The sequence below is a fragment of the Hyperolius riggenbachi genome, chromosome 2 (assembly GCF_040937935.1).
Source record: "Hyperolius riggenbachi isolate aHypRig1 chromosome 2, aHypRig1.pri, whole genome shotgun sequence".
Taxonomy (NCBI): domain Eukaryota; kingdom Metazoa; phylum Chordata; class Amphibia; order Anura; family Hyperoliidae; genus Hyperolius; species Hyperolius riggenbachi.
In genome coordinates, this window is record NC_090647.1 from 534,440,859 (window position 1) to 534,465,856 (window position 24,998).

At 45.1% G+C, this 24,998-nt stretch overlaps 2 protein-coding genes across 4 annotated transcripts in view; one reads left to right on the plus strand and one right to left on the minus strand.

The window, feature by feature from the left end:
• Nucleotides 1-24,998, minus strand: part of CMSS1 (cms1 ribosomal small subunit homolog) — a 426,354-nt gene that overhangs the window by 236,613 nt on the left and 164,743 nt on the right. The window contains exon 1 of one of the 2 annotated variants that reach the window (XM_068270694.1): nucleotides 20,957-20,987. The exons of the other annotated variant lie outside the window; for it this stretch is intronic. Coding sequence (XP_068126795.1) covers nucleotides 20,957-20,972 — 16 coding nt within the window. The 5' untranslated portion in view covers nucleotides 20,973-20,987. Of the gene's footprint in view, nucleotides 1-20,956; nucleotides 20,988-24,998 lie in introns of those variants that run through there. 2 annotated transcript variants of the gene reach the window in all.
• Nucleotides 1-24,998, plus strand: part of FILIP1L (filamin A interacting protein 1 like) — a 381,420-nt gene that overhangs the window by 207,760 nt on the left and 148,662 nt on the right. The gene's annotated exons all lie outside the window — the stretch shown is intronic.

The window sequence follows — 24,998 nt, forward strand, 5'->3', positions numbered from 1 at the left end:
TTATAAGTGAACATATGTGGTTACCCACAATGCTCTACTGAATATGCAAATTATCCCTTTTCACCCTTGTAAGCCAAGCAAGCATCCAGAACCGCTGGTGTATAGCAAGCTTATAGCTTTAAGTTTTACACAGCCTTATCAAACCCACATGTAGACAGCCTGTTTCGGACTTTTGGTCCTCATCAGTACATTGCAGGGATTGATATGACTGTATGAGATAGGGCTTGGACGAGTACAACAGAGTAACCAAGCAGCTCAGGGTGACCCAAACCACTCGGAATGTATAGGGGGATAAAAGGAACCAAAAAGCCCTCCTACTAAAAAAGCAAAGCTTGGTGTAATTTGCCTTCTTAAAGGGATACTGTAGGGGGTCGGGGGAAAATGAGCTGAACTTACCCGGGGCTTCTAATGGTCCCCCGCAGACATCCTGTGCCCGCGCAGCCGCTCACCGATGCTCCGGCCCCGCCTCCGGTTCACTTCTGGAATTTCTGACTTTAAAGTCAGAAAACCACTACGCCTGCACGCCCGTGTCCTCGCTCCCGCTGATGTCACCAGAAGCGTACTGCGCAGACACAGACCATACTGGGCTTCTGCTATACACTCCTGGTGACATCAGCGGGAGTGAGAACACGGCAACGCAGGCGCAGTGGTTTTCTGACTTTAAAGTCAGAAATTCCAGAAGTGAACCGGAGGCGGGGCCGGAGCATCGGTGAGTGGCTGCGCCAACACAGGATGTCTGCGGGGGACCATCAGAAGCCCCGGGTAAGTTCTGCTCATTTTCCCCCGACCCCCCTACAGTATCCCTTTAAAACAGAAGGAAATTTGCAATAATTCAGTTATAAGTGAACATATGTGGTTACCCACAATGCTCTACTGAATATGCAAATTATTAACAGAAGTCACAGATACTATCTTCACACCTTCCCTGTGGATAACCTCTTTGAAGCAGTTGTCCTAATTACCCACCCCCTCTGTTGATGAAAAGGTATTGTTTTGCTTTTTGCTAATGAGTGCAATAAAACAATTGCTTAAAGGACTTACGAGGCCAAAATGGCTAAAAAAAGCCAAGTACCTTTAAGATGTTTAAATGCACGGAGGACGCCGTCCGCGCCCTCCGTGCAGTTCCGCCGGGTCCCCTTCCTGTGATCGCCCCCCGTGCCGATCGCGACCCCACAGGCCGGGTCGGGCTCTTGTTCCGCTCCCAATATGGCCGCTTCCTCTGGCCGCGAGTGCGCAGTCTGCCTGGCCGCTAGTGCGGCTGCGCAGCTCTACGGCCAACCCCCCGATCCACGCTACAGTGCGTGGTTCGGGGAGTTGGCCGTAGAGCTGCGCAGCCGCACTAGCGGCCAGGCGGACTGCGCAGCCGCGGCCAGAGGAGGCGGCCATATTGGGAGCGGAACGAGAGCCCGACCCGGCCTGTGGGGTCGCGATCGGCACGGGGGGCGATCACAGGAAGGGGACCCGGCGGAACTGCACGGAGGGCGCGGACGGCGTCCTCCGTGCATTTAAATATCTTAAAGGTACTTGGCTTTTTTTAGCCATTTTGGCCTCGTAAGTCCTTTAAAGAGAAACCGTAACCAAGAATTGAACTTCATCCCAATCAGTAGCTGATGCCCCCTTTCCCATGAGAAATCTTTTCCTTTTCTCAAATGGATCATCTGGGAGCTCTGTATGGCTGATTTTGTGGTGAAACCCCTCCCACAAATGATGTCAGCTCCACACAGCTCTGAGGTCCTGACATCACACTGTGGGAGCCTTGTTGCATTGTGGGAAATAACAGCTGTTTACCACTGCCAAAAAAGCAAGCAGCATCTGCTTCCAGTGACATCACCTGCCAGCAGTAAAAATGTGATAAATGTCTGAATGTAAATAACGGAGAGGAAACATTGTACAATGAGGCACACACTGACTAAATCATTTATACATAATTATTGAAGAAATTACGGTAAGCACTATTTTATTACATTATTTTCACTGGAGTTTCTCTTTAAGTCATTGGCTGCCTGAAATCTCTGTGGATGGGACAGACGGCCGGGGCTGCTGAAGTAGGCTAATAAAACTTCCGCTAAACTTTAATAATTTAAAAATAAATGGTAAAATGGAAGTTGTTTTTTTTTATAATTAGAGATATTGTTGGCACACATTTTTCATGTGCTATTGAGATGCACTGGGTGCTAAAAATAGTGAACTTTATGGTGAACTAAGCACCATTTTTAGCACCCAGGGCATCTCACTTAAACATGCGTGCTAACAATGTGGCTCATTATTTAAAAAAAAAAAAATTAATTTTACCTCTTCTTTTTACATTTAGAAGTTTAGCAGAGGCCCTTATTATCCTACTTCCTAGGCCTGCCCGATCTCAGAAATTTCAGTTAAGGATAAATGAGGACTGCTTTAATTATTTTATTGCACACATTAGCAGAGAACACACAGAAGCTTTCATCAGCATGGGGGGTGGAGAGATAGGACACTGTGCTTCAAAGGTTTTAGAGAGGTCACAGATGCTATCTTCACATGTTCCCTCTGGATAAATAATTATTATTATACTAACTATTATACAACAGAGGACCAGGAGGACACAGAGGCAACTAACAGACTAGGGGAGGGGGGGGGGGGCTGCCAAGCTGGGGGCGGGCCGCGTCAATGCAGATGGGGGTAGGCAGAGCCTCAGCGGCGCATTTGAAAAATACAACCATGGTAGAAAAAAAACAAACATGCAATGCTTTTCACGGGAGTCCATCCGCTTCGTCAGGTCAGTAAATTGTGTCGCACAGCTTGCAGCGTAATCCACAATGTAAAGCTGAGTACTCATCTAGCAATAGAGGAAGATGGATCCAGCGACCTCTCCCTGACGACAAGTGCTCACTGACCCATCTTCCTGGTGGCGGGTATGCGCGACGTCACGCGATGGCACACGACAGGCGCGAACAAGACTTCAAGGGATCGCGGTACTATGTGCAGGAGAGGTCGGGAATCTTAAAGATTTGATACCTCGTGACGGTCATTGTTGCCAGGCAACGCTAAACGTCGTTCGCGTGAACGTGCGCCTGTACCCACATTTGTCGGGAAAATCGTCAGAAAAATCACGGGGTGTGTAGAGTGTCCAGAAAATTTTAAGCTTTTTGAAAGTAAGAAACGAAAATTAAGATGACCAATCCTGTAGTGGACAACCTAAATATAGAGCAGACTTATCCAACGTATATACAGTTGTTCCATGAGTGCCGCTGCCAGAACACGCTATCTAAAGCACGTGTCCCGTGCAGGTGGCCATATCTACGGACCGCTGGGAACCGCCTCACTTTCTCTCCACAGACGTCAAGGGCAAGCGTGCCGTCACTTCTCCAGCAGAGCCGATGAAACAGACTGTGGGAATGTGGCGGCCTGAGGGAGAATTCTCCGAAAGCTGGAAGGCCTAATCTGTGGGGAGACGACTTAGTCATGAGACACTTGCTGCGAATGGGTGTGAAAACAACAAGACTGCCGAGTTGCATTATTCTTTTTTTTTATTATTATTTCTCATTTAATTCTAATCGGGGGTAATTGAAGCAATGTGCTGTTCCAACATGAGAAAATGAGACTCTCTGGAAGGTAGTGAAATAAGGGTGACGACACTGAAGTCATTATGAGTAACAGAAGCATATTACCCAGAATCCCCGGGAACACTGCTCCGAGCCATACTGACGGATGTGCTATGTGTAAGGGATGTGTAAGGGCTGTGTAATAACACGAGGTCTAGACATGTGATGTTTAGATAAGTCTTGTGTATTACATGCACAAGGCACAAAGGATTCTGCAGCTTGGCTGGGCCTTCAGGTTAGCTCTGTATATCGTGTGACGGTTTTTAATAGAAAAAAAGTTTGCAGATAAAAAGGGGATATTTAAAGTGAAGCCTTTATCAGCTAAACAAGAATTTGGTTGTAAATATTTATACTGTAGCTCAAGGCCGTGCAGAGGATCCTTAAAGCGGTATTGTCACCATAAAAATCAAATTTCAAGAGTTGAATGCTGGGAGTTCTTTTGAATGCTGGGAGTTCTTTTTATCTATAATATATTCCTCCTCTTCCATTTATTTCCCTGCCTAGCTGATTACTTGTGTTCACAAGCAAGGCTGAGGTGACTCAGTGATTGGATGTGTAAATAAAAAAAAAAAAGACTCTGGGAGGAGGGCAGCTAATGAATACACAATGAGCAAGAGAAGGGAGGGGGAGAAACAAGAGTCAGGGAGGATATGATGTCAGCATTAGCTTGGCAAGATGGCCACTGCCTAGAATAGGATTTTCTGCTTTTCCTTTATAAAATTCACAGGAATCATTAGGTGGATAGCACAATACATCTGTTATGTAAGTAGAAGTAGTATTTATCTACTTTTATATGTTGTTTTTATTTCTAGGTTAGCATGGGTGCCGCTTGTTCTTTAAAGGACACCCGAGGTGAAAATAAACTAATAAAAGAAATGATTGTATCTATCCTCATTCTCCTAAAAATGACTTTTTAAGATATTCCACAGTTTTGTTATGTTTAAATTTACTTTTTAAGTTTTAACTGTTTTATTCTTTTTGCTGAATGACACATTCATAGAAGTATGCCAGAGCTAAAATCTATGAACTATTGACTCTTTTTCTCTCTTTCCTGCTCTCAGAAGCCATTTTCTGCTAGGCAAGTGTTTTATAGTTGGAATTTCTTATCAGTGAGGGTCACACTGTAGTCACTTCCTGTCTGAGTCAGGACTGAGTCGGCCACTTACATACCTGATATTTAACTCTTTCAGGCAGAGAAAGAAAAAAAGGAACACAGCATAGTTATTAGTGTGCTAGGCACTGTACATATCTGTACATGTAACATGTCTATCTCATCATGTCACGTCACCTTTAAAGGACCAGTACCGCGAAAATTGTAAAATTTAAACTTCATGTAAACACACATAACTAAGAACTATCCCAGAGTAAAATAAGCCATGAATTACTTTCTCCCATGTTGCTTTATCTTCGAGTAGGTAGTAGAAATCTGACAGGTTTTGGATCTCCTCATGGGGTATCCTGTTTTTTTTTTGTTTTTTTTTTCCAAAAGCATATAGTGAATGGTAGTTGCTCAGTCCCACTGCCAAAAAAGTATGCAAATGGCAAGGGGGGAGCCTGCATCTTTGTATAAATCCCTTCCACGGATTGATCTGGTAAAAAAAAATAAACAAAATACCAAAAATCCCCCATGAGGAGATGGACTAGTCCAAAACCTGTCAGTTGTGCCAGATTTCTACTACCCACTGCATTGTTCTCCCCAGAATTTTTTTCCAGCCGGGTGGCATGAAAAAAAGTAGCCAGGTGGGGCGAGATGAGAGAATGCAGGGCCGGTGCTTCTCTTCACAACTCTGCTTACAGCATAAGAGGAGGTGAGCCGATGACAACTGGGTGCTCACCAAAACTAGCCGGGTGGAGCACCCGGCTAAAAGAGCCTGGGGAGAACACTGTACTGTAAGTGACAGCAACATTGGAGAAAAGTAATTTATGGCTCATTTCAGTTCACTCTGGAAAACAAACATACTTCTTATCTGTATGTGTACACATGTATTTCAAATTTTTCATGATAGTCGTCCTTTAGGAGCAGAGCTTAAAGGGAACCAGCGGTGGGGAACTAAATTAAAATAAACAATGCTTCCTGATCCGAGGGGCTGGACGGATCGGGTAGTCGCGATCCCCGTCACTCCTGTAGCCTGCAGCGGGTTAGTTTCGGCTTCTGTGACCTCTGGGGTCACGATGCTGGAAGAAGCTGGGGAGCAGGGAGGCGGGAGAGCAGCAGGGGGAGTGGCCAGGGAATGCTGCCCAATGGGAGCTGGGGGAAGCCTGCAAGAACGCCCCCAGTGGGCGTTTAAGCAAGCAAAAGCACTATCCTCCCTTACCCTTAAGGCTAGCAATAGTTGCTTGTTGCCAATTTCGAGGGGTGATAGTGCGGCATTGGGTTGGCGGGGACACTGCCAATAGCTGGCAGTTGAATTACGTCTTACCCCAGCATCCATGCTGGCCTGGAGGGGGAACAGTAATAAATGCCGCCGGGACTTTTCGCAATGTGTATTTACATGGACACCCCAAAAACCACTGAAGCTGCAAACTTTCTGGAAACCAGCATTTGTGGCATTCTTAAAACTTTTGGCCATGACTGTATAATAAAAGGCTGAAAGTGGATCCGAAATGAAAAACTAAGTATAACAAGTAACTTGTCTATATATCTTATCTAAAGTTTAGATACTTTACACAGCATATCTAGCTGCAAACAGTTTCAAAAGTTTATGATTATTTATTCCTGTGATACAATGAGGGCAGCCATGTTCTGTTTGTCACATTGTCACAGGCTGAGGGCTGGAGATGCTATCAGCTTGCCTGTGTGTAAATTCAGTCCCCTCTCCTCCTCCCTCCTCCCCTCTGCCTCTGAAATCAATGGCTAGTAACCTCCTCCTCCTCCTGCCCAGACTGAGCTCCCATAAGCCCTTGCTACAGTGCCAAGGCACAAAAGGAGCTGTGGGCGAGGCTTGTTTAGTTTATGGGGAATTAGAGTTTTAAAACAAAACAAAAAAGTATTTGGTTTGAGAAATGCTCTATAAACTATATGAAAGGAACACAATTATGCAAAGGGTAAAAGTTTATCTCGGATCCACTTGAAGTCTTATTAGCAGAAGTGGCCAGCTCCCTGCTGTGGCGTAGTTATGCGGACGCAGGAGCGGTCAGCGCCATGTCCTGCTCACACACCCCATCAGTACAATCTGCTTGGACAAGGCACGATTATATAAACATTTGGACACGAGTCTTGGCTGGACAATCCACACAGCTGTATAAATGACATTTCTGCATGGCGGGATGATGCATGATAGGAGAATTTTCCCAGGATCTGTGCTCTGGTCGCAGCAAATCAATCACATAATGAATAGCCTAACACTACAAAACAATTATTCCCAACCCATGTCAAACCACGATGAAACCTTAAAGGGGAACTTCAGCCTAACCAAACATACTGTCATCAAGTTACATTAGTTATGTTAATTAGAATAGATAGGTAATAGAATCTCTTACCCACCCTGTTTTAAAAGAACAGGCAAATGTTTGTGATTCATGGGGGCTGGCATCTTTGTCATGGGGGCAGCCATCTTTTTGGTTGAAAGGAGGTGACAAGGAGCAAGAGGCACAGTTCCAACTATCCACACTAGGCTTCAAATGTCAAATTCAAAATGTAAAAAAAAAAAAATTGCACCAAAACAGCAGTACGAGAACAACAAAAACAGAAATCCCATCATGCTTTGCACAGCATCAGGAGAAAAAAGCCCGGGCAGTTTTCTTCTGTGCAGCTAAAAATGAGGCTTGTATAAGAGAAACAAAGTTCTGATGCTGTGAAACGGTTAAAGAAACACAAAGCCTTTTCAGTGCTGCTGAGTCGATTTTTAGTCCGGAGGTTCACTTTAAAGAGGAACTCCAGCCTAAACAAACATACTGTCATTAAGTTACATTAGTTATGTTAATTAAAATAGATAGGTAATATAATCTCTTACCCACACTGTTTTAAAAGAACAGGCAAATGTTTGATTTCATGATGGCAGCCATCTTTTTGGTTGAAAGGAGGTGACAGGGAGCATGAGACACAGTTCCAACTGTCCTGTGTCCTGAGCACCTCTCCCAGTTGCTAGGCAACGTGAATAACAACATAGGAAATCCCATCATGCTCTGCACAGCATCAGGGGAAAAAAAGCCCAGGCATTTTTTCTTTGATGGGTGGAGCTTAGCTAAAAATGCAGCTAAAAATGATGCTTTGGTAAGAAAAACAAAGTTCTGATGCTGTGAAACTGTTAAAGAAACACCAAGCCTTTTCAGTTCTGCTGAGTAGATTTTTAGTCCGGTTCACTTTAAATATTAAAGACACATCACATCACAGATTCGAAGAAAAAAGTTACAGGATTTCCATGATATTAAGAGACAAGAGTGTTCACCTCTTCAAACAGCTGTCTGGCCTAAGGGGGTTGGTTGGTTGACTAAACTAGTTGTCTCACCTTGTGCTAAGTGAGTTGGGCCAAGGCGAGCCAAAGGATGGCTCAACCTGCTGCTGCTCAAATTCCCGGCGGCGTAAAATAATAATCCCCCTCCGGGTCATAGCAACTTGGAGGGAGAAGTAAATTGGGGTCCAGCAATTGCTGGAACCATGAATTACCCCTGTGCGGGATGCGCAATATAGTATTAGTGCTATAGCAGCGCACATCTCTGCCGCTCGGAGCCGAAACCACCTGCTTTGCAAAGGGACTGTTGTGTCTTGCCGACCAGCTTAATGGCTTGGCTTGTAAAAGGGTCCTTCTGGCCTTGAACTTTTACTGACCAAGTGACCCAACACATTAATGTGTCACATAACGCCATGCCGAGGTACAGATTTTCTTCCGTTTCGATAAAATTATCAAATCACAAGGTTGAGCAGCCTGAAAAATCAAGTGATGTATGGAAACCTTTAAGCCGTGTTTGGAAGATGTACAGTAGATAGCCGATACTCTAGGTGGCCTTGAGAAACTAAATGATTACGCAATTAACATACCAAACACGTCTCAATGTGGATGACTGTAAAGTGATTGACTTGGGGGCTAAAACATGGATGCCGTATGTAATCTAAAAGGTTAAAGGACTACTGTAGGGGGTTAGGAGAAAAAGAGATGAATTTACCTGGGGCTTATAACCGTCCCCCGCAGACGTCCTGTGCCTGTGCAGCCACTCACCAAAGCTCCGGATCCCGCCTCCAGTTAACTTCTGGAATTTGCAACTTTAAAGTCGGAAAACCACTGTGTTTGTGCTTACTGGGCCTGCACCGTACACTCCTGGTGACGTCAGCGGGAGCAAGGAAGCGGCCACGCAGGTGGAGTGGTTTTCCGCCTTTAAAGTCGCAAATTCCCGAAGCGATCCGGAGGCGGGGACCGGAGCATTGGTGAATGGCCACGTGGGCACAGGATGTCTGCGGGGGACCATCAGAAGCCCCGGGTAAGTTCAACTCTTTTTTCCCCCTAGCCCCCTACAGTACTCCTTTAAATTGGTGAATCCATAAGAAAAAACTGATGTGTGTGTCTTTCATGGGTGGACCTACCAAAAAGCCACCTGAATCACACGAGTCAGGTGTCAAAATCTAGGGGGCGGCACTTTGAAAAACAGTTTGAGCCACCTGATGCCTGCCTCCTCTCCCCTCTTCTGCCTGCCTGCCAGTATGGCCACTTGTGCTTGAAGAGTAGCCCCGTCCCGATTAGGGCTTGTCAGAAATCTTTGGGGGGGGTCTACAAGCGGCAGCAGGGGACCGCAGGGTGCTGCATGAAGCCATGATGTGACAGTTTTGGGGGCTAGTTTCTCGGTTTCTGCCTTATACACTGCTTTGTTTTTTTCATGCTTGATGTTTGTAAACTGGCACAGCTGCACAGTTCATACAATTGTTTTCTATTGCTGACAAGTTATGACAGTGCTCCGAGTGGCGTTGTTTATTTATTATAGCTATTATTATCCTGCAATAGCTCTGCCAGTTCTGTCCTGTGTTTATTTACTGTGATACAAGCATATTTGGAATATTTTTCGGGGTGCTAGTTACTTTATTTAACAATTGTCATTCCATAGTCCAGGGATGGAGGCTTGTGTAATATGACCACCTTAAAACAGCGCAATTTAATAAAAACTGTCATGTGATGGAGTGCAGAACATGTGAGTATTATAGGCGCACGCCAAATAAAGGCGCCAGGAAATTGCCAGTAGTAGAATACCGGTAGCAGTTACAGATATTCTACTTTTTTACAGTAGTAACTTTCGATAGTAAAACATTGGTAAATGATGCCTATATTTTACTACCTAACTCTACTCTAACACAGAACCCACCCCCCTCCAATGCCTAAACCCTAACCACTCCCACAACCTTAAAACTTACTGACACCTAGCCTTAACCGACACCCCGCCACAATACCCCTTCTAGACGCTTAAAGTTAACCAACACCCCCCAACAAAACTCACTTCCTGACGCCTACCTTAACTGACACCCACCACCAAAAACCTGCTTGCTGATGCCAAACCTTAACCAAACACCCCCCCCTCAACAAACCCGCTTCCTGGCGCTTAATATTACCTGACACCCCCCCCCCACCTTCCCTCCATAGCAAATCTGCTTCCTGATGCCTCACCTTAACGGACACCCCCTGCCACACACCCACTTCCTGACGCCTACCTTAACTAACATCCCTGCCACACACCCACTTCCTGACGCCTAGCCTTAACTAACATCCCTGCCACAAACCCACTTCCTGACGCCTACCTTAACTAACATCCCTGCCACAAACCCACTTCCTGATGCCTGCCTTAACCAACATCCCCGCCACAAACCCACTTCCTGACGCCTAGCCTTAACCAACATCCCCGCCACAAACCCACTTCCTGACGCCTAGCCTTAACCAACATCCCCGCCACAAACCCACTTCCTGACGCCTACCTTAACCAACATCCCCGCCACAAACCCACTTCCTGACGCCTACCTTAACCAACATCCCTGCCACAAACCCACTTCCTGACGCCTAGCCTTAACTAACATCCCTGCCACAAACCCACTTCCTGACGCCTAGACTTAACTAACATCCCTGCCACAAACCCACTTCCTGACGCCTACCTTAACTAACATCCCTGCCACAAACCCACTTCCTGACGCCTACCTTAACCAACATCCCTGCCACAAACCCACTTCCTGATGCCTAGAATTTAACCAACATCCCCGCCATAAACTCACTTCCTGACGCCTAGCCTTAACCAACATCCCTGCCACAAACTCACTTCCTGACGCCTAGCCTTAACCAACATCCCCCTGCAACTAACCTGCTTCCTGATGCCTAACTTTACTTGACACCCCCCATAGAAAATCCGCTTCCTGATGCCCAACCTTAACTGACACCCCCCACCCCCGCCACAAACCGGCTTCCTGAGGCCTAACATTACTTGATACCCACAGAGCTCACACAGACAATGTTGGAGGAACCCAGTATATTAAAAAGAGAGGTAGTCTTGGTCTTGGTCTCTCTTGAAGAATTATGCCAGTACTACTGGTAAAAGGTTTTTATTAAAGCACTAAAAAAAAAGGATAACGCATTTCATGGGAACTTGCCTGCTTCTTCATGTCAATTCTGATAACAGTGCCTTGACAGTCTGTTGATTTTTATTTGCCCAGTTCCTAGCAGCCTATGTATTTAACTATCAGAATTATTAGCCATTTCTACTCCCCTCTCAGCCACCGTGTGGTTCTCCATAATCCATCTAGGTACCCTGTGTCATTCTGGGAACAGATTTTCATGTAAACCAGAACTTGCTGAAAGGAAGGCCTGCATTTAGCAAGCTTTATTGTTCCAAGAGACAGAATAAAATCTGAAGAGAAGAGAATGAACAATTCACATTCGATACGGTTCATAGTTGCAGACACGCCACAGCGCAAGACATGAGCAAAAGGTTAAACAAACATATTAATAAAGCACACTTAGTGGAAGTCATGTACAGCTTCTCAGTCTAGTAGGAAACCATCAATTTTCCCCGATGGAAATGCAATTCTCAGGCATATTTCCTTGTTAGAAAAACACTTTGAACATTAATACCATTACTTGGAAATTAAACTGCCCTTAAGTACCGCAATTATTTTCAACTTTTATCAAGTATGCCAGAGAGCACATGAGAAAGTTGGGTCAAGACGACTTATCACAGCCAAGCCTTGCTTTCCTCTTCTGAGAGGACCATGTTCCCATGAGTTTCAGGAAATCATCCCAGCTCCAATCACCACCGGTTTACAGACTCTTAGATTTAGCCCACGTTAGCATTCTGTGTACAGAGAGCATTTCAGATGACTTCAGACACTGGAAAAAGTGAGATAAATGTGTCAACGAACACTCCCAACCTGACTGCCTGTTCTTGTAATCCGCTGTATAAACTTCTTGTAGACCAGAGGCCTGAGATGGAAGACTGCCGTAAACATCACACCTGAGGAAGGGCCGCGCCAGTAAACATCACACCTGAAGAAGACCCTCGCCTGTAAACATCACACCTGAGGAAGGGTCACGCCCATAAACATCACACCTGAGAAGGGCCGCACCTGTAAACATCACACCGGAGGAAGAACCTCGCCTGTAAACATCACACCTGAGGAAGAACCTCGCCTGTAAACATCACACCTGAGGAAGGGCCACGCCCATAAACATCACACCTGAGGAAGGGTTGCGCCTGTAAACATCACACCTGAGGAAGAACCTCGCCTGTAAACATCACACCTGAGGAAGAACCTTGCCTGTAAACATCACACCAGAGGAAGGGCCGTGCCCGTCAACATCACACCTGAGAAAGGGCCACGCCCATAAACATCACAACTGAGGAAGGGCAGGGCCGATTCTCTCATGAAGCAAGGTGAAACATTTGCATCAGGCGCAGAGATTACTGGGGGAGCATTTTTGTACTGTGTTTACACTTAGGGCCCGTTTCCACTAGAAGCGGTGTGATGCGGCTATGTAGCAGGTGTCCTGCACCCAATGCATGGCAACAAAACAGTTTCCATTGTGTGCATTGCGTGCGGAGCGATCTGAGAATCTACAGCATGCTGATGATCAAAACATAGAGAAATGCACCCTGTATGTATTTAGAGAGTTTAGCCGGTGAAATTCCTCCTCATCTGTATCTAATCACAACTGTAATTTGATCTCTCAGCTGTGTCAGCTGGCTGCCTCAGCCGAGCAGCTAATTTGTAAACACAGGACGTTAACCCTATGTCTGCTTCCATGGAAGCAGGAAGTAGACACACTGCAGATTCATTGCAGGCTTTGTATCAGCTGTAACAAAGACATGCTTTCCTTTAAAGGTTATTATGCTGTTGCTTACCTTTTAGAGCAGAGAGGAAGTTCGGAGTTCAGGTCCGCTTTACCATTCCGTACATACAGCCAGAGAAAACAAAAATCATGACGTCATTTCATTTCATGGCCCCATCAACCGAGGCTAGGAGTTTTATTATTATAATTAAGTCATTTTGGTCACCGTATATAACCAGTATCATATTGCAGAACATTCACTATTTAATAGCCACCAGTGTATTATTTCAATCCCATTTTTTGCATTAGGTAATGCTATTTCCCACTATATTAAGAACGCCATTCCCTTTCGCGCACATCAAATATAGGACAGGGTTCCCCTCCGCCAGTCTGGGCCTCGAGGTCACCGGAGGGATCAGAGACAAAGATGCTTATTCATTAAACTCCGGCAACACTGGTGAGGACTGGTTCCTTGCCAAACAAGACAAGGAACCACCACGCAATGGCCAGTCTTGCTACAAGATGCTTGAATGAGCTCTATACCATTCTGGGATTTTATTTATTTGTAATGAAGACTTCTGTGTTATTAAACAGAAGTTAACGCGGGCCTAAACTCTTGCACAGGAAACAAGGAAACAGAGAAATCCACCTTGTGTGTGTTTATAGAGGACAGCCTGTCTAATTCTCCCTCATCTGCAAGTATTAAGCTAGTGTAATTTGAGCTGTCAGCTGTCTGACTACTGTGTAAACACAGGAGGTTAACCCTTTCTGGGCTCCCAGAATACGAGGAAGTAACCACTCTGCAGAATCTCAGAGGGGGTTCTATAAGCGGTAACAAGTAAATGTTTTTCTTTAACCACTTAAGGTCCACGGGCTTAAACCTCGCTAGTGACCAGGCCATTTTTCAGAAAATAAGCCACTGCAGCTTTAAGGCCACGCTGCTGGGCCGTACAACTCAGCACACAAGTGATACCCCCCCTTCTCTGCCCAGAAAGCTCTGTTGGTGGGCTCTGATCCCTCCTGGGATGTTTGTTTATTTATTTATAAATATTTGTTTCCTTTTTTTTAAATAAATTTCACCATTTTTCTTTTATTTTTATAACACACACTCCCTCCCTCCCCCCGCCAGCCAATAAGTGCGATCAGCTGTCATAGGCATCAGCCTATGACAGCCGATAGTCTTCTTGCCTCCCAGGAGGACAACAGTGTCACACGGCTGTCCCCACCACAGCGCTGATGTAGATTGCAGTGCTGTACTATGTAAATAGACAAAACCGCCGAACAGTCTCCTAGAGACGATCGCAGCTGGGAGACTGATCTCCGTCAACCTAGTGGAAATGCGCGCACATTGGCTCGCGCAATCTCCTGCAAACCCCGCCCCAGGACTTTACGCCGATCAGCGCTAGGCAGTCCTGGGACTGGCGCCGATGGGCGTGGACGCGGTCGCCAAGAGGTTAAAGGTTATTATGCTGTTGCTTATCTTTTAGAGCAGAGGGAAAGTGGGGAGTTCAGGTCCACTTTAATCTAAGATATAATTGCCAATACAAGCCATTCTGTAAAATAAAACTATGACTTTCTATAATCAGGGCTGGAGCTACCATAGGAAAAAATGGGCAATTGCCCCAGGGCCCCAGAGCCTGTAGGGGCCCCCAAGGTGTCCCTCCCCCATCTTAACTGTTGCTTCCCAGGGACTCTGCAGAGTCTGTTAAGTTGGGAGGTGATTGGGGGAGGGTCAGCAACCAGCTCAGGGGCCCTGGAGGGAAATTTGGCTGCAACAAAGGGCCTCTAATGACGTTTTTTGGTCGGGGGGTGTCTGTTGGGGGGGCCCCAGGCCAATTTTGCCCTAGGGCCCAAATGTTACTTGAACCACCCCTGTCTTTAATTACCAGGAAGATCAAGTCTTGCTTCCTTGCAGCTGTGGCAGTGCTTGCCGTACAGGATAGTGTAAAATCCTACTATTGCTTGCGTTAAAGAGGCCCTGTAGTGACATATTATAGAAAGCAGTAAATTATTTAGGATACACACTTTTTCATTGAAATCCTGATTTCTGCATCAGAACCACTTCCTTTATCTATAAATTGCTGGAAATGCGGTATTTAGCCCTGCCCTCCCAGTGATGCTAAGCCTAGGCTGTTTAGCTATGCAGAATTCTTCTCCTAGAGCATTGTGGGAGACCCGGCATTCTTCTCACCGAGTTTGGAATTCTCAGAATCAAACATTCCGCCGAGTTGCACCTGGCAGGACTAAAGATGACCAATATTACATACTCACCGCAGCAACGCAGGAGGAAGGATCCAGCGACATCCTTCAACGACTAGCGCTGCGCGATCCATCTTCCTGCGGCCGACATCACAGATGCTATGCAAGATTATCTGACAGGTGCGAACGGGAAGTCAAGCACTCGTATTACTTTGCTTGGAGTTGTCGGGGATCTTAAAGATCTGATCCGCCATGATGGTCATTATCGTTACACAATGGTAAACGACGTTCATGTGATAATTTACCTGTATTCACGCAGCGGGAAAATGGTCGCTCTTTGCTCAAAACATTGCCGTAAATCGCGCTGTGGGTATGGCCCTTAACACTAACTAAATATTTCATAAATTAATATTGTAAAAAAAAAAAAAACCAAACAACAAAGCCTGATTTGGAATATAAACAACACTAGAATTACCTACAATATAGGACTAAAATGTAACTTTTATTCGAAAAAATTAAAACGCAATAATTGGCTGGGTTGTAGGTGGGGTTAGTGTATATGTATGTATATGTATGTGATTGTTGCTATGTCAGTGGTTCTAGAGGTGTAATCCTCTTTATTCCTTTTACTCACCAGAGTACCACTTACATTGTCTCTTCAGTCCTTGGTTGTCTACACAGCAGCCAATTATTGCGTTTAATTTTTTTCGAATAAAAGTTACATTTTAGTCCTATATTGTAGGTAATTCTAGTGTTGTTAAAAAAAAAACGAGCAATTTTATTCATTAAAGAGACACTGAAGCGAAAAAAAAAATGATATAATGAATTGGTTGTGTACTATGAATAATTACTAGAAGATTAGCAGCAAAGAAAATATTCTCATACTTTTATTTTCAGGTATATAGTGTTTTTTCTAACATTGCATCATTCTATAATATGTGCAGATTACACAACACTCAGCATTCAAAATGAGTCTTTCAGAGCAGTCTGTGAAGTAATGACCTCTCCTCTAGCAGAGGAAAAGTAAATAGTCCAGGAACAGTTGAGATAATAAAAGTCAGATAACAGCCCTCTCCACGACTAAAGGTAGCCATACACTGGTCGATTTGCCATCAGATTCGACCAACAGACAGATCCCTATCTGATCGAATCTGATCAGAGAGGGATCGTATGGCTACCTTTACTGCAAACAGATTGTGAACCGATTTCAGCCTGAAACCGATCACAATCTGTTGTGGTGGTGCTGCCGCCGCTCCCCCCGCCCGCATACATTACCTGCTCCGCTGGTGCGACTGCCCCCGGTCACCGCTCTTCTTCTCCGTCTCCGCTCTGGTCTGCTCTGGTCTCCGGCATGCTTCCCTTCTTCCTGTCTGGGGGAAGTTTAAACAGTAGAGCGCCCTCTACTGTTTAAACTTCTTGCCGGGACGGGAAGAAGGGAAGCATGCCGGAGACCAGACCAGAGCCGATACGGAGAAGAGCGGAGACCCGGGAGTCGCGCCGGCGGAGCAGGTAATGTATGCGGCTCTATTGCGTCGGTCGTCGGGCACTCGAACGCCGCTAGCGATGCGCTCTTTACCCGCGGGCGATCGACTGTTATTTTCCGCACGGCGCGATCGACGGGATCGGACGGAATGGATCGAAATTCGGCGTGTAACGTAAACGATTGGCAGCAGATTCGATCCCAGTGATCGAATCTGCTGTCGAAACGGGCGCAAATCGGGCCAGTGTATGGCCACCTTTACTTAGTCGGAGAGCTTAATGGCTTGTTTGCATAGAGATAACAATTGGAGTTTCTCAACTCTTCCTGTACTGGAAACAATTACACTGATGTATCTGATCTTAATGTCTTATTTCTTAGCTGTGCTACACATACAAATCATAATATCATCATTTTTTTTTTTGCTTCAGTGTCTCTTTAAGTTATTCTCACGACAGATCCTCTTTAAATTTGAATTCAATTTTAGCATCCTCAGACCCAGAAAGTCTGTGGCCCTGACACATTAAAGAGTAACTGTCAGGCTGCAGAAGCTAATTTAAACCTCTATTCTCCTGTGTTAAACAGTTTAGAAGGAAGCTCAAAAGCCATTAGTGAAGATAAACATTTCAGTTACCTTTGATGTGTGCTTATCTTAAAGTCTGTTATAGACCCATAAAGACGCAAGCCGCAGCTAAACTGCAAAGCATTCTGGGGCCCTCCCCTCGGCTGCTAATGAGACGGTACAGGAGCTTCTAATCAGTCCAGCGCGAAGCACTGATAAATCTCGGGGCAGAGTACACTGCAGGAGTCAGCTATTGTTCCTAGCCACATGGCTCATTAATATTCACTGCACACCGTGTTGTTCAAGAACGAGCTCATCTGTGATCAGAAGCAGGCAGGACATGACGACACATTTGGCTTCACAAACATGGAGCCTGCCATGAGCTGTCAGGAACATCATTCTCTGCAAATACTATATACAAATTCTGTGAAATCCAAACGTGGACAGTGAAATGCATATGTAATGTAAGTACAGCCAATCTTTAGCTACTGATATATGTGTTTATTTTCTCTGAGACCCTTTACCTAACAGCTCCTCTTTAAACTTTTATTATTATCATTGTGCATTTATAAAGCACTGACATCTTCCGCAGTGCTTTTACATAGAGTATATAACTGTCCCTAATGCTGGGTACACACGGCGCATTTTTTTTTCGGCGCATTTTCCATCTGCTCGATTTCCGATTCGATTTCTGATTCAATTCTGTTATCTTTTCTTATCTATTTCCATTCACTTCTATGAGAAATCGATCAGAAAAACAATTATAAGATCGTACATGTCGGAAATTATCTATTGAACCATCTATCTAACACAAAATTGTATGGTGTGTTCCTAGCATGAGAGGAGCTCACAATCTAATCCCTACCATAGTCAGTCATTGTCTTATGCTACCATTGTAATCTGAAAGTGTACCAGAGATGAGTGTTACTAAAGATTTTTACTTACCCGAGGCCACCTCCAGCCCCATAAGCAAGGATGCGTCCTTCGCCGTCCTCCTGCGTGCCTCCGTTAAGTGGAAATCAGCTCCGGTATTCGGCTCAGTCGGGCCCAGTCTCAGGGCCAGATTTAGGCCAAGGCCATGGCCTAGGGCACCACAGGAGCAAGGGGCAGGTGGGCAGCAGGCTAAACTGGTGCAGCATTTGCAAGCAAGGAGATTGGGCAAGTGCCTGACTGTGGTGGCTGATAGAGACAGAGCTTCTACGCTGGAGAAGAGCAGAGATGTCAGTGACATTGATGGCTGCTGCAGTGTGGAGGCAAGCTGGCTACCTATACTGAAGGAGTGAGGGGGAAAGGGAGGGAATAAGGGAGTCATCTGGCTACTAATACTGGAGGGGGGGTCATCAGGTTACCTAGAGGGAAGGGGGGAGGGGTCATCTCGCTACCTATACTGAAGGGGGGAGGCTGGTGACAGTGGCCTTGGGCGGCAAAGTGTAGAAATCTGGCCCTGTCCAGTTTGACTCAGTGACGTCAGCCGGGGTCTTCTGCACTTGCGCAGAAGGTTCGCGCATGCACAGAAGGCCTCCTGCTGCCATCACTGAGCCTGATACCGGAGCTCATTGCCGATAAACGGAGGACTGCGGGAGGACAGAGAGGGACATATCCGTGCTTACAGGGCTGGAGGAGGCCCCGGGTAAGTAAAAATCTTTAATAACGCTCGTCTCTGGTACACTTTAAGCCTCGTTTGGACAGATGCAGACTTTTAATTGTTGGATTATTTGCCCAGGCAGTGTTTCACAGAGTGGTGTACACATCCCTATATTTACTTCTGAAAGATTCATCCTCTATGGGATGGTCTATTTATACGTGTTGCAGACCTGTTACCAAACAATTCAATAAGTTGACAGATTTTTCACTGGGTGTTTTTGTTTGTTTTTTTTAAGCATAAAACTTTTACATTCTTCTATTGCCCCTGTTGCAACATTTTGGAAACGTATTGCCAGTACAATACAGCACGTTCTATTGCCCATAGCATCTTTACCACAGGTAACTGCTAAAGCCCTTCACGGTCACTCACTGCCATGTGGCGAATGCAGTAGACCACCGTAAAAATGATGGGAATAAAAGCAAAAAAGAAACTATAATTTGTTGTAAAAACTTTTTTTTCTACTGGAAACCGAAGTTATGCTAGTCACAAGCTTAAAAGAAAACATTGCTACAGTTGCTACAGGATGCATCAGTATTTTCCATTCCACTCTGAAAGTAAGCAAGGCAATAATTTATTGTGTGATCTCTGACATGGCATTACAAGCAGTTTAAATGCTTTAGGACAGTTATCTAGAAGGGTTATTTGTACAGGGCTGGACATAAATCCTATAAGGAAGGAACGTTATGTATGACTGAGAGATTTGAAGGGGCTGAGTTTGAAACAATAGTTATTTAGCACAGATGCCTCTTTTAAGGGTCCCTACACCCTTTGCCCATTCCATCTTAAAGTGAATTTGAGGTGAAAATGAACTGACGAGATAATTGTATTTATACTCCAACTCCTAAAAATTACCATTTTTTAGATATCCCATGGTTTTATTTTATAGTTAAACATTTACAAAGTAGATTGAATGTTTTATTGTCTCCGCTCAATGGCAGTCTATTAAGTGTCCAACACGTGAACTATTGACCTTTTCCTATCTCCCTGTGCCCTCCGAAGTTGTATTCTGCAAGGAAAACTTTTATGCCTTTAATTTGCTTATCAGTGATGTTTACTATATTCCAGACAAGGTACCGACAAGACAGAAGCTGGCACTTCCATGCCTGGAAATTTACTCATTCAGGCAGCATAATAATAATACAAAAAAGAAACACAGCTTGGTTAGTAATGTGTTTTGCACTGTACATAGACATGTTTATATCATCATGTCACATGTTACCTCGGGTACACTTTAACAAACAAAACCATTACATTGCAATACAAATGCAATTATAGTCCTACTTGGCCGTTCCCAAGCTATGGGCATGCTGCAACAACAGAGGTGGGCACAAGGGGCTTTGGCCAAAAATCTCCATAGCAATGAGAATGCCCACTTCCTGGCGAGTGGGTGAATATATATTCCTGTTCAATCGCCAAAACTACCTTCAGGTGCTATACTGTAGGTCGGTAAAATACAGCATTCAATTTTTTTCCTTTTTTTTCCAAATTCACTAAGATTTCCAGCGGTAATGCCGAAAAAAACATGCTTTAATTCACTAAGCACTGCTCGGTAAGTCTCATTAGCTGTGGAGCAGGTCAGGCAGGAAGCTGGGAATCTTCCTACAAGTAGTGTGCATGAGTTAAGGGGTTTTCTATGCAGTGCATCCCTGTCATCCCTTTAACTGTGCTGCAGCTACTAGAGGGAGCTCTTCTGTATACCAGTATATAGATGTGCACATCTAAAGGGATACAGAAAAGCCTCTTTAAATGTCTCCTTCTCCTGCTCTGCCATTCTGAAGTCGGGCCCATCGGAGCATCAGATCAAATAGGGTGAGAAGTAGGGCTGTGTGGCTCTCCCTATTGGCTGTCTGCTACATCTGTCAATGTTACCGCATGGAGAAAGTGCGAGTTTCCGGCTGGTCAAGGTTGGAGATAACTACCGAACACTTTTTGCTTGGTTTCCAGAATGCTTTAATCTTTGTGAATTGCAATTTCTTGACATTTGTTGAGATTTTTACCATAAAAGTCTGTAATTTACCTCACAAGTTGGTAATGTTACTTTTCAGTGCGGTAATAGGTTTAGTGAATTGGCATTTGGCAAGGTGATTGGTAAAATCAGCTGTTTTCTGCATTACCGAATACTGTAATGCTCAGTGAATCAAAGTCTATATAGCGTTACATTAACTCTTTACGCTAGTTTACTTCATCCATATGTGCACCAGTCTATTGTGTAAAATAGGGCCTGGGTACATTTTGAGCATTAACATGATATATTTGGAAACCTACCATCAGAAATTTTCATAGATCTCTAGAGATGCCCTCAAAAATCAGATCCAGTGCCAACTCAATTAGCTGCCGCTACTCTACTAGCTCAGTGGTTGCCATGGGAAACAAAGATGTTCCATCTACTCCCCCCCCCCCCAGGATGCTCCACCCCCTCCCCCATCTTCTAGATCCGCCCCCAGTTGTCTTTAAACGTTCTGCACAAACAGTTGACTTAAGACCAAAAATTGCCCTGCCAATTTCACAAAACATTCAACACCACTCTTCAGTTTAAATATTTTCTGAGCAAACCTAATCCTTTATTTAACTTATTGCAGCGCCCTGGAGACATCTGCTTGTGTTTTATAAGTTATACCGGAGTGTATAAAAAGTTTTAAGCAAACATATAAAATGAGACCATCCAACGAAAAGACATCCACTTTGGAATTTATTTTGGAACTGTTTCGGCCGCATGAAATCTAAGTGTGTAATAGAAAAAAAATACCCCTTGTAACTCCAGGTTGAACGTTACACTAATAGCGCTCTGCAGGCTTGTCATAACTTATTCCGTATGCTTTAACAACCAGAGACCTACCGGAGCTCAGAGCGGCTCTGATGCAAAGGGAACCGGCCTCTGACAACTGGAAGGAGCGTTCGCTTTGCTGGTGGGAAAAGGATTCGCTAATGCTTCTATTGCTTTATGCTGGCCGAACTCGAGAGAAATCCAGGTAGCGGAACAGTTTGGCAAAAAAGATTTTTAAAAAGTGGCCTTCAGAAGACTCATTGCCTACTGACAGCTTGCAGCAATGTTACATACAGTATGTCTTCCAACTGTCCACAGCCCAAATACCTGATGGACCACAAGACCTTAGTTAAGAAGTAACTGTGGTGAAAAGAACATAAGGAATACAATTGCTATTTATTTATTTTTTTACAATATTTATTTAAAAAATATGTAACCACTTGAGGACCGCAGTGTTAAACCCCCCCTAAAGACCAGGCCATTTTTCATTATTATTCATTATCATTTTTTTTTATAAAAATGCCTATTTTTTTAAATCATTTTCCCTCCCTCCCCCATTCAGCCTATCACCGCCGATCGCTTCTGTGTCCCCCAGGGGGAGAGCCGTGTCACATGGCTGTCCCCAGTACAGCGCTGCTGCAGATCGCAGCACTGTACAGGTATATTAGACCGCGGTTTCGCCATCTAACAGTATCCCAGCAGCGATCGCCGCTGGGAGACTGAAGGCGGAGCGGTCCTGGGGCTGCCGCAGTGTTCACGCCAATTGGCGTGGATCGGTCGGCAAGAAGTTCAAGTGTATCTGAAGTGGGGCCCCTTAAAAAATGTATACATACCTGTGGCTTCCTCCAGCCCCTTCCGGCCTGACTGCTCCCTCGTCGTCCTTCTCCTTCGCCCACAACTGGCCCCCGAAAATCCGCCAGTCGGGGCCGTCTGGCCAGGTCCGCTCCCCCATCTTGCTCCCGGGAGCAGGCGCAAAACGCTACAGGCGACGTGAATGCAGCAGGAGGGTGTGTGCAGCAGGGTCGCGCCTGCGCAGCTGGCCCTGGACCGGAGGTGTTTCCGGGGCCAACTGGGGGAAGAACGGGGAGTCAGAAGAGGACGGCATGGGAGCGATCAGTCTGGGGGGGGGGGGGGGGGGGGGTGTTGGGGGGAGGTGGGGAGGTTGGAGGAAGAACCGGGCGGTATGCATATTTTATTGCTGTGGCCCCATCCCGGGGTCACTTTAAAGGAGAACTGTAGTGAGAGGTATATGGAGGCTGCCATATTTATTTCCTTTTAAGCAATACCAGTTGCCTGGCAGCCCTGCTGATCCTCTGCCTCTAATACTTTCAGTTGTAGACCCTGAACAAGCATGCAGCAGATCAGGTGTTTCTGACATTATTGTCAGATTGTGTGATTCAGACACTTATGCAGCCGAACAGACCAGCAAGGCTGCCAGGCAACTGGTATCGTTTAAAAAAAAATAAACATGGCAGCCTCCATAGTCTTCTCACTTCAGTTGCACTTTAAAGCATAACCTAAACTCTTGCACAAGAGGAAAACAATGAGAAGTCCACCCAGTTTGTATTTAGAGAGAACAGCCTGTATAATTCTCTCTTATCAGCAAGTAATCACAAATGTAATTTGAGCTGTCAGCTCTGTGCCATGGTTGTGCCGAGTTATGTGCTAATATGTAAACACAGGAGGAGAGTGAATGGGGCGGGGAAGAAGAGGGAATGGGAGGGTGATAGGAGGGAACATTGCCGCTAGCCTGCCTCTTCCTGTCTGAAAATTTGACTTTAGCCGACAGTCTGAATAATAAAGAAGTGATCATGGAACCAGTGGGAGCAAGGAGAGAAACGTACAATGTACAGAGGTATGTGCATCCAGAATGAACATACGTATAAGCTCAGCGTAGGTAGCTTTGCCTCAGGTCAGGTGTGCTTTAAAGAGGAACTGCAGTGAAAATGTTGTAAAAAAAAAAAAAAATGCTTCATTTTTACACTAATTATGTATAAATGATTTAGTCAGTGTTTGCTCATTGTAAAATCTTTCCTATCCCTCATTTACACTCTGACATTTATCATATGGTAAACAGCTATTTCCCACAATGCAATGAGGTTCACAGACAGGAAACGGTCAGTACCATGGTCCTGACATCACACTGTGGGAGGGGTTTCACCACAATATTAGCCATACAGCGCCCCCTGATGATCCATTTGTGAAAAGGAATACATTTCTCATGGGAAAGGGGGTATCAGCTACTGATTGGGATGAAGTTCAATTCTTGGTTACGGTTTCACTTTAAATTAAACCAACTGAAAATGTCCATAAGTCTGATCAAAGAACAATCTGTAGGAGGCACCCTGACATATATTATAATCTCTAAATTATACTATATGGAAGTAGATAACTCTTACCTCCAGAAAGGAACAAACCACATGGGTAGATATATTGGTTCAATGATGCTCAATAAGACAACGCATCTCACAGGTTCTGGCCCGCTTCCTCAGGTCAACATCAAGCGCCTAAGTATGCAGCAATCACGGGTGTGGGCGCCTCTTTGGCCATAAGTCTGACCAAAGCAACCTAAGATATTTCTGTAGACATACATGCCTGGATAGTTTGAGCATTCCTATTCATCCCTACAAAAATGGGAGAATGGGCAGCAGGAGGACATCTCTAACCCGGATTGATCCCAAAGTTTTAGTAATCAGCAGTAAAATTCCACCAAGGTCAGCAGATGTCTACAGGGCTCAAATCGAAGGGCAATCATCTCCTGTTGAGGAGCTCCTCTGAACAAGTCCACACACAAGGCCCGCTCTTGTTTTTTATTAGGACGGCCTGGTGTGCAACATCCTGGGTGGCTTAATAACCGCCAACATAGGAAGAGAAAAAGATCTCACTACTTGGCTGCGAGATTTGAAACCCTCCCAAGATCCTGCCAGTCACACAAGAAGAGCTAATTAATCCATTCATGGCTCAAATGTTATAAAAAGCAGCGGCGCTGTCCTCAGGCACATCTGAAAATTATTTTGCTACATTAGTAGGAGATTCACACGAGTTCTAACTCACAGTCACAATGACCTTGTGCACGGTAGAGCGCAGGACGGGCATGCCGGCAAAGCCAAGTGTGAATCCGCAGATGTGTTGGATTTAAAGAACAAAAGATATAAACGGGCTCCCTGATGCCAGAGGCCTACAAGTCACCACAGGAGTTGTTCATTGAGCCACATTGTGTGAGGAGAACATTTCTGCACCGTCATGCTAAAAACACACACACCTGAGGTTCAGGTGCAGGACGAGGTCATGACTCATGAACTGCTAGACACAGAACAGGCAGTCGCAGGGGGAACATTTTGCCATTTCTCTGACTTCTGTCTAGAAAAAAATTCTGACTCAGGCCTTGTTCACATTGCGTTCTGAGGCGTCTTTTTTTTTTCCCGATTCCCGGCGCTTGGATGGGTTATTCACTTTTGTGCTTAGCGGTTTTCTAAGCGTTTTTTCCAGAGCGGTTTTGTAATTCACTCCCTGACGCAAGTCAGGAAGTGAACTCTTTGACCC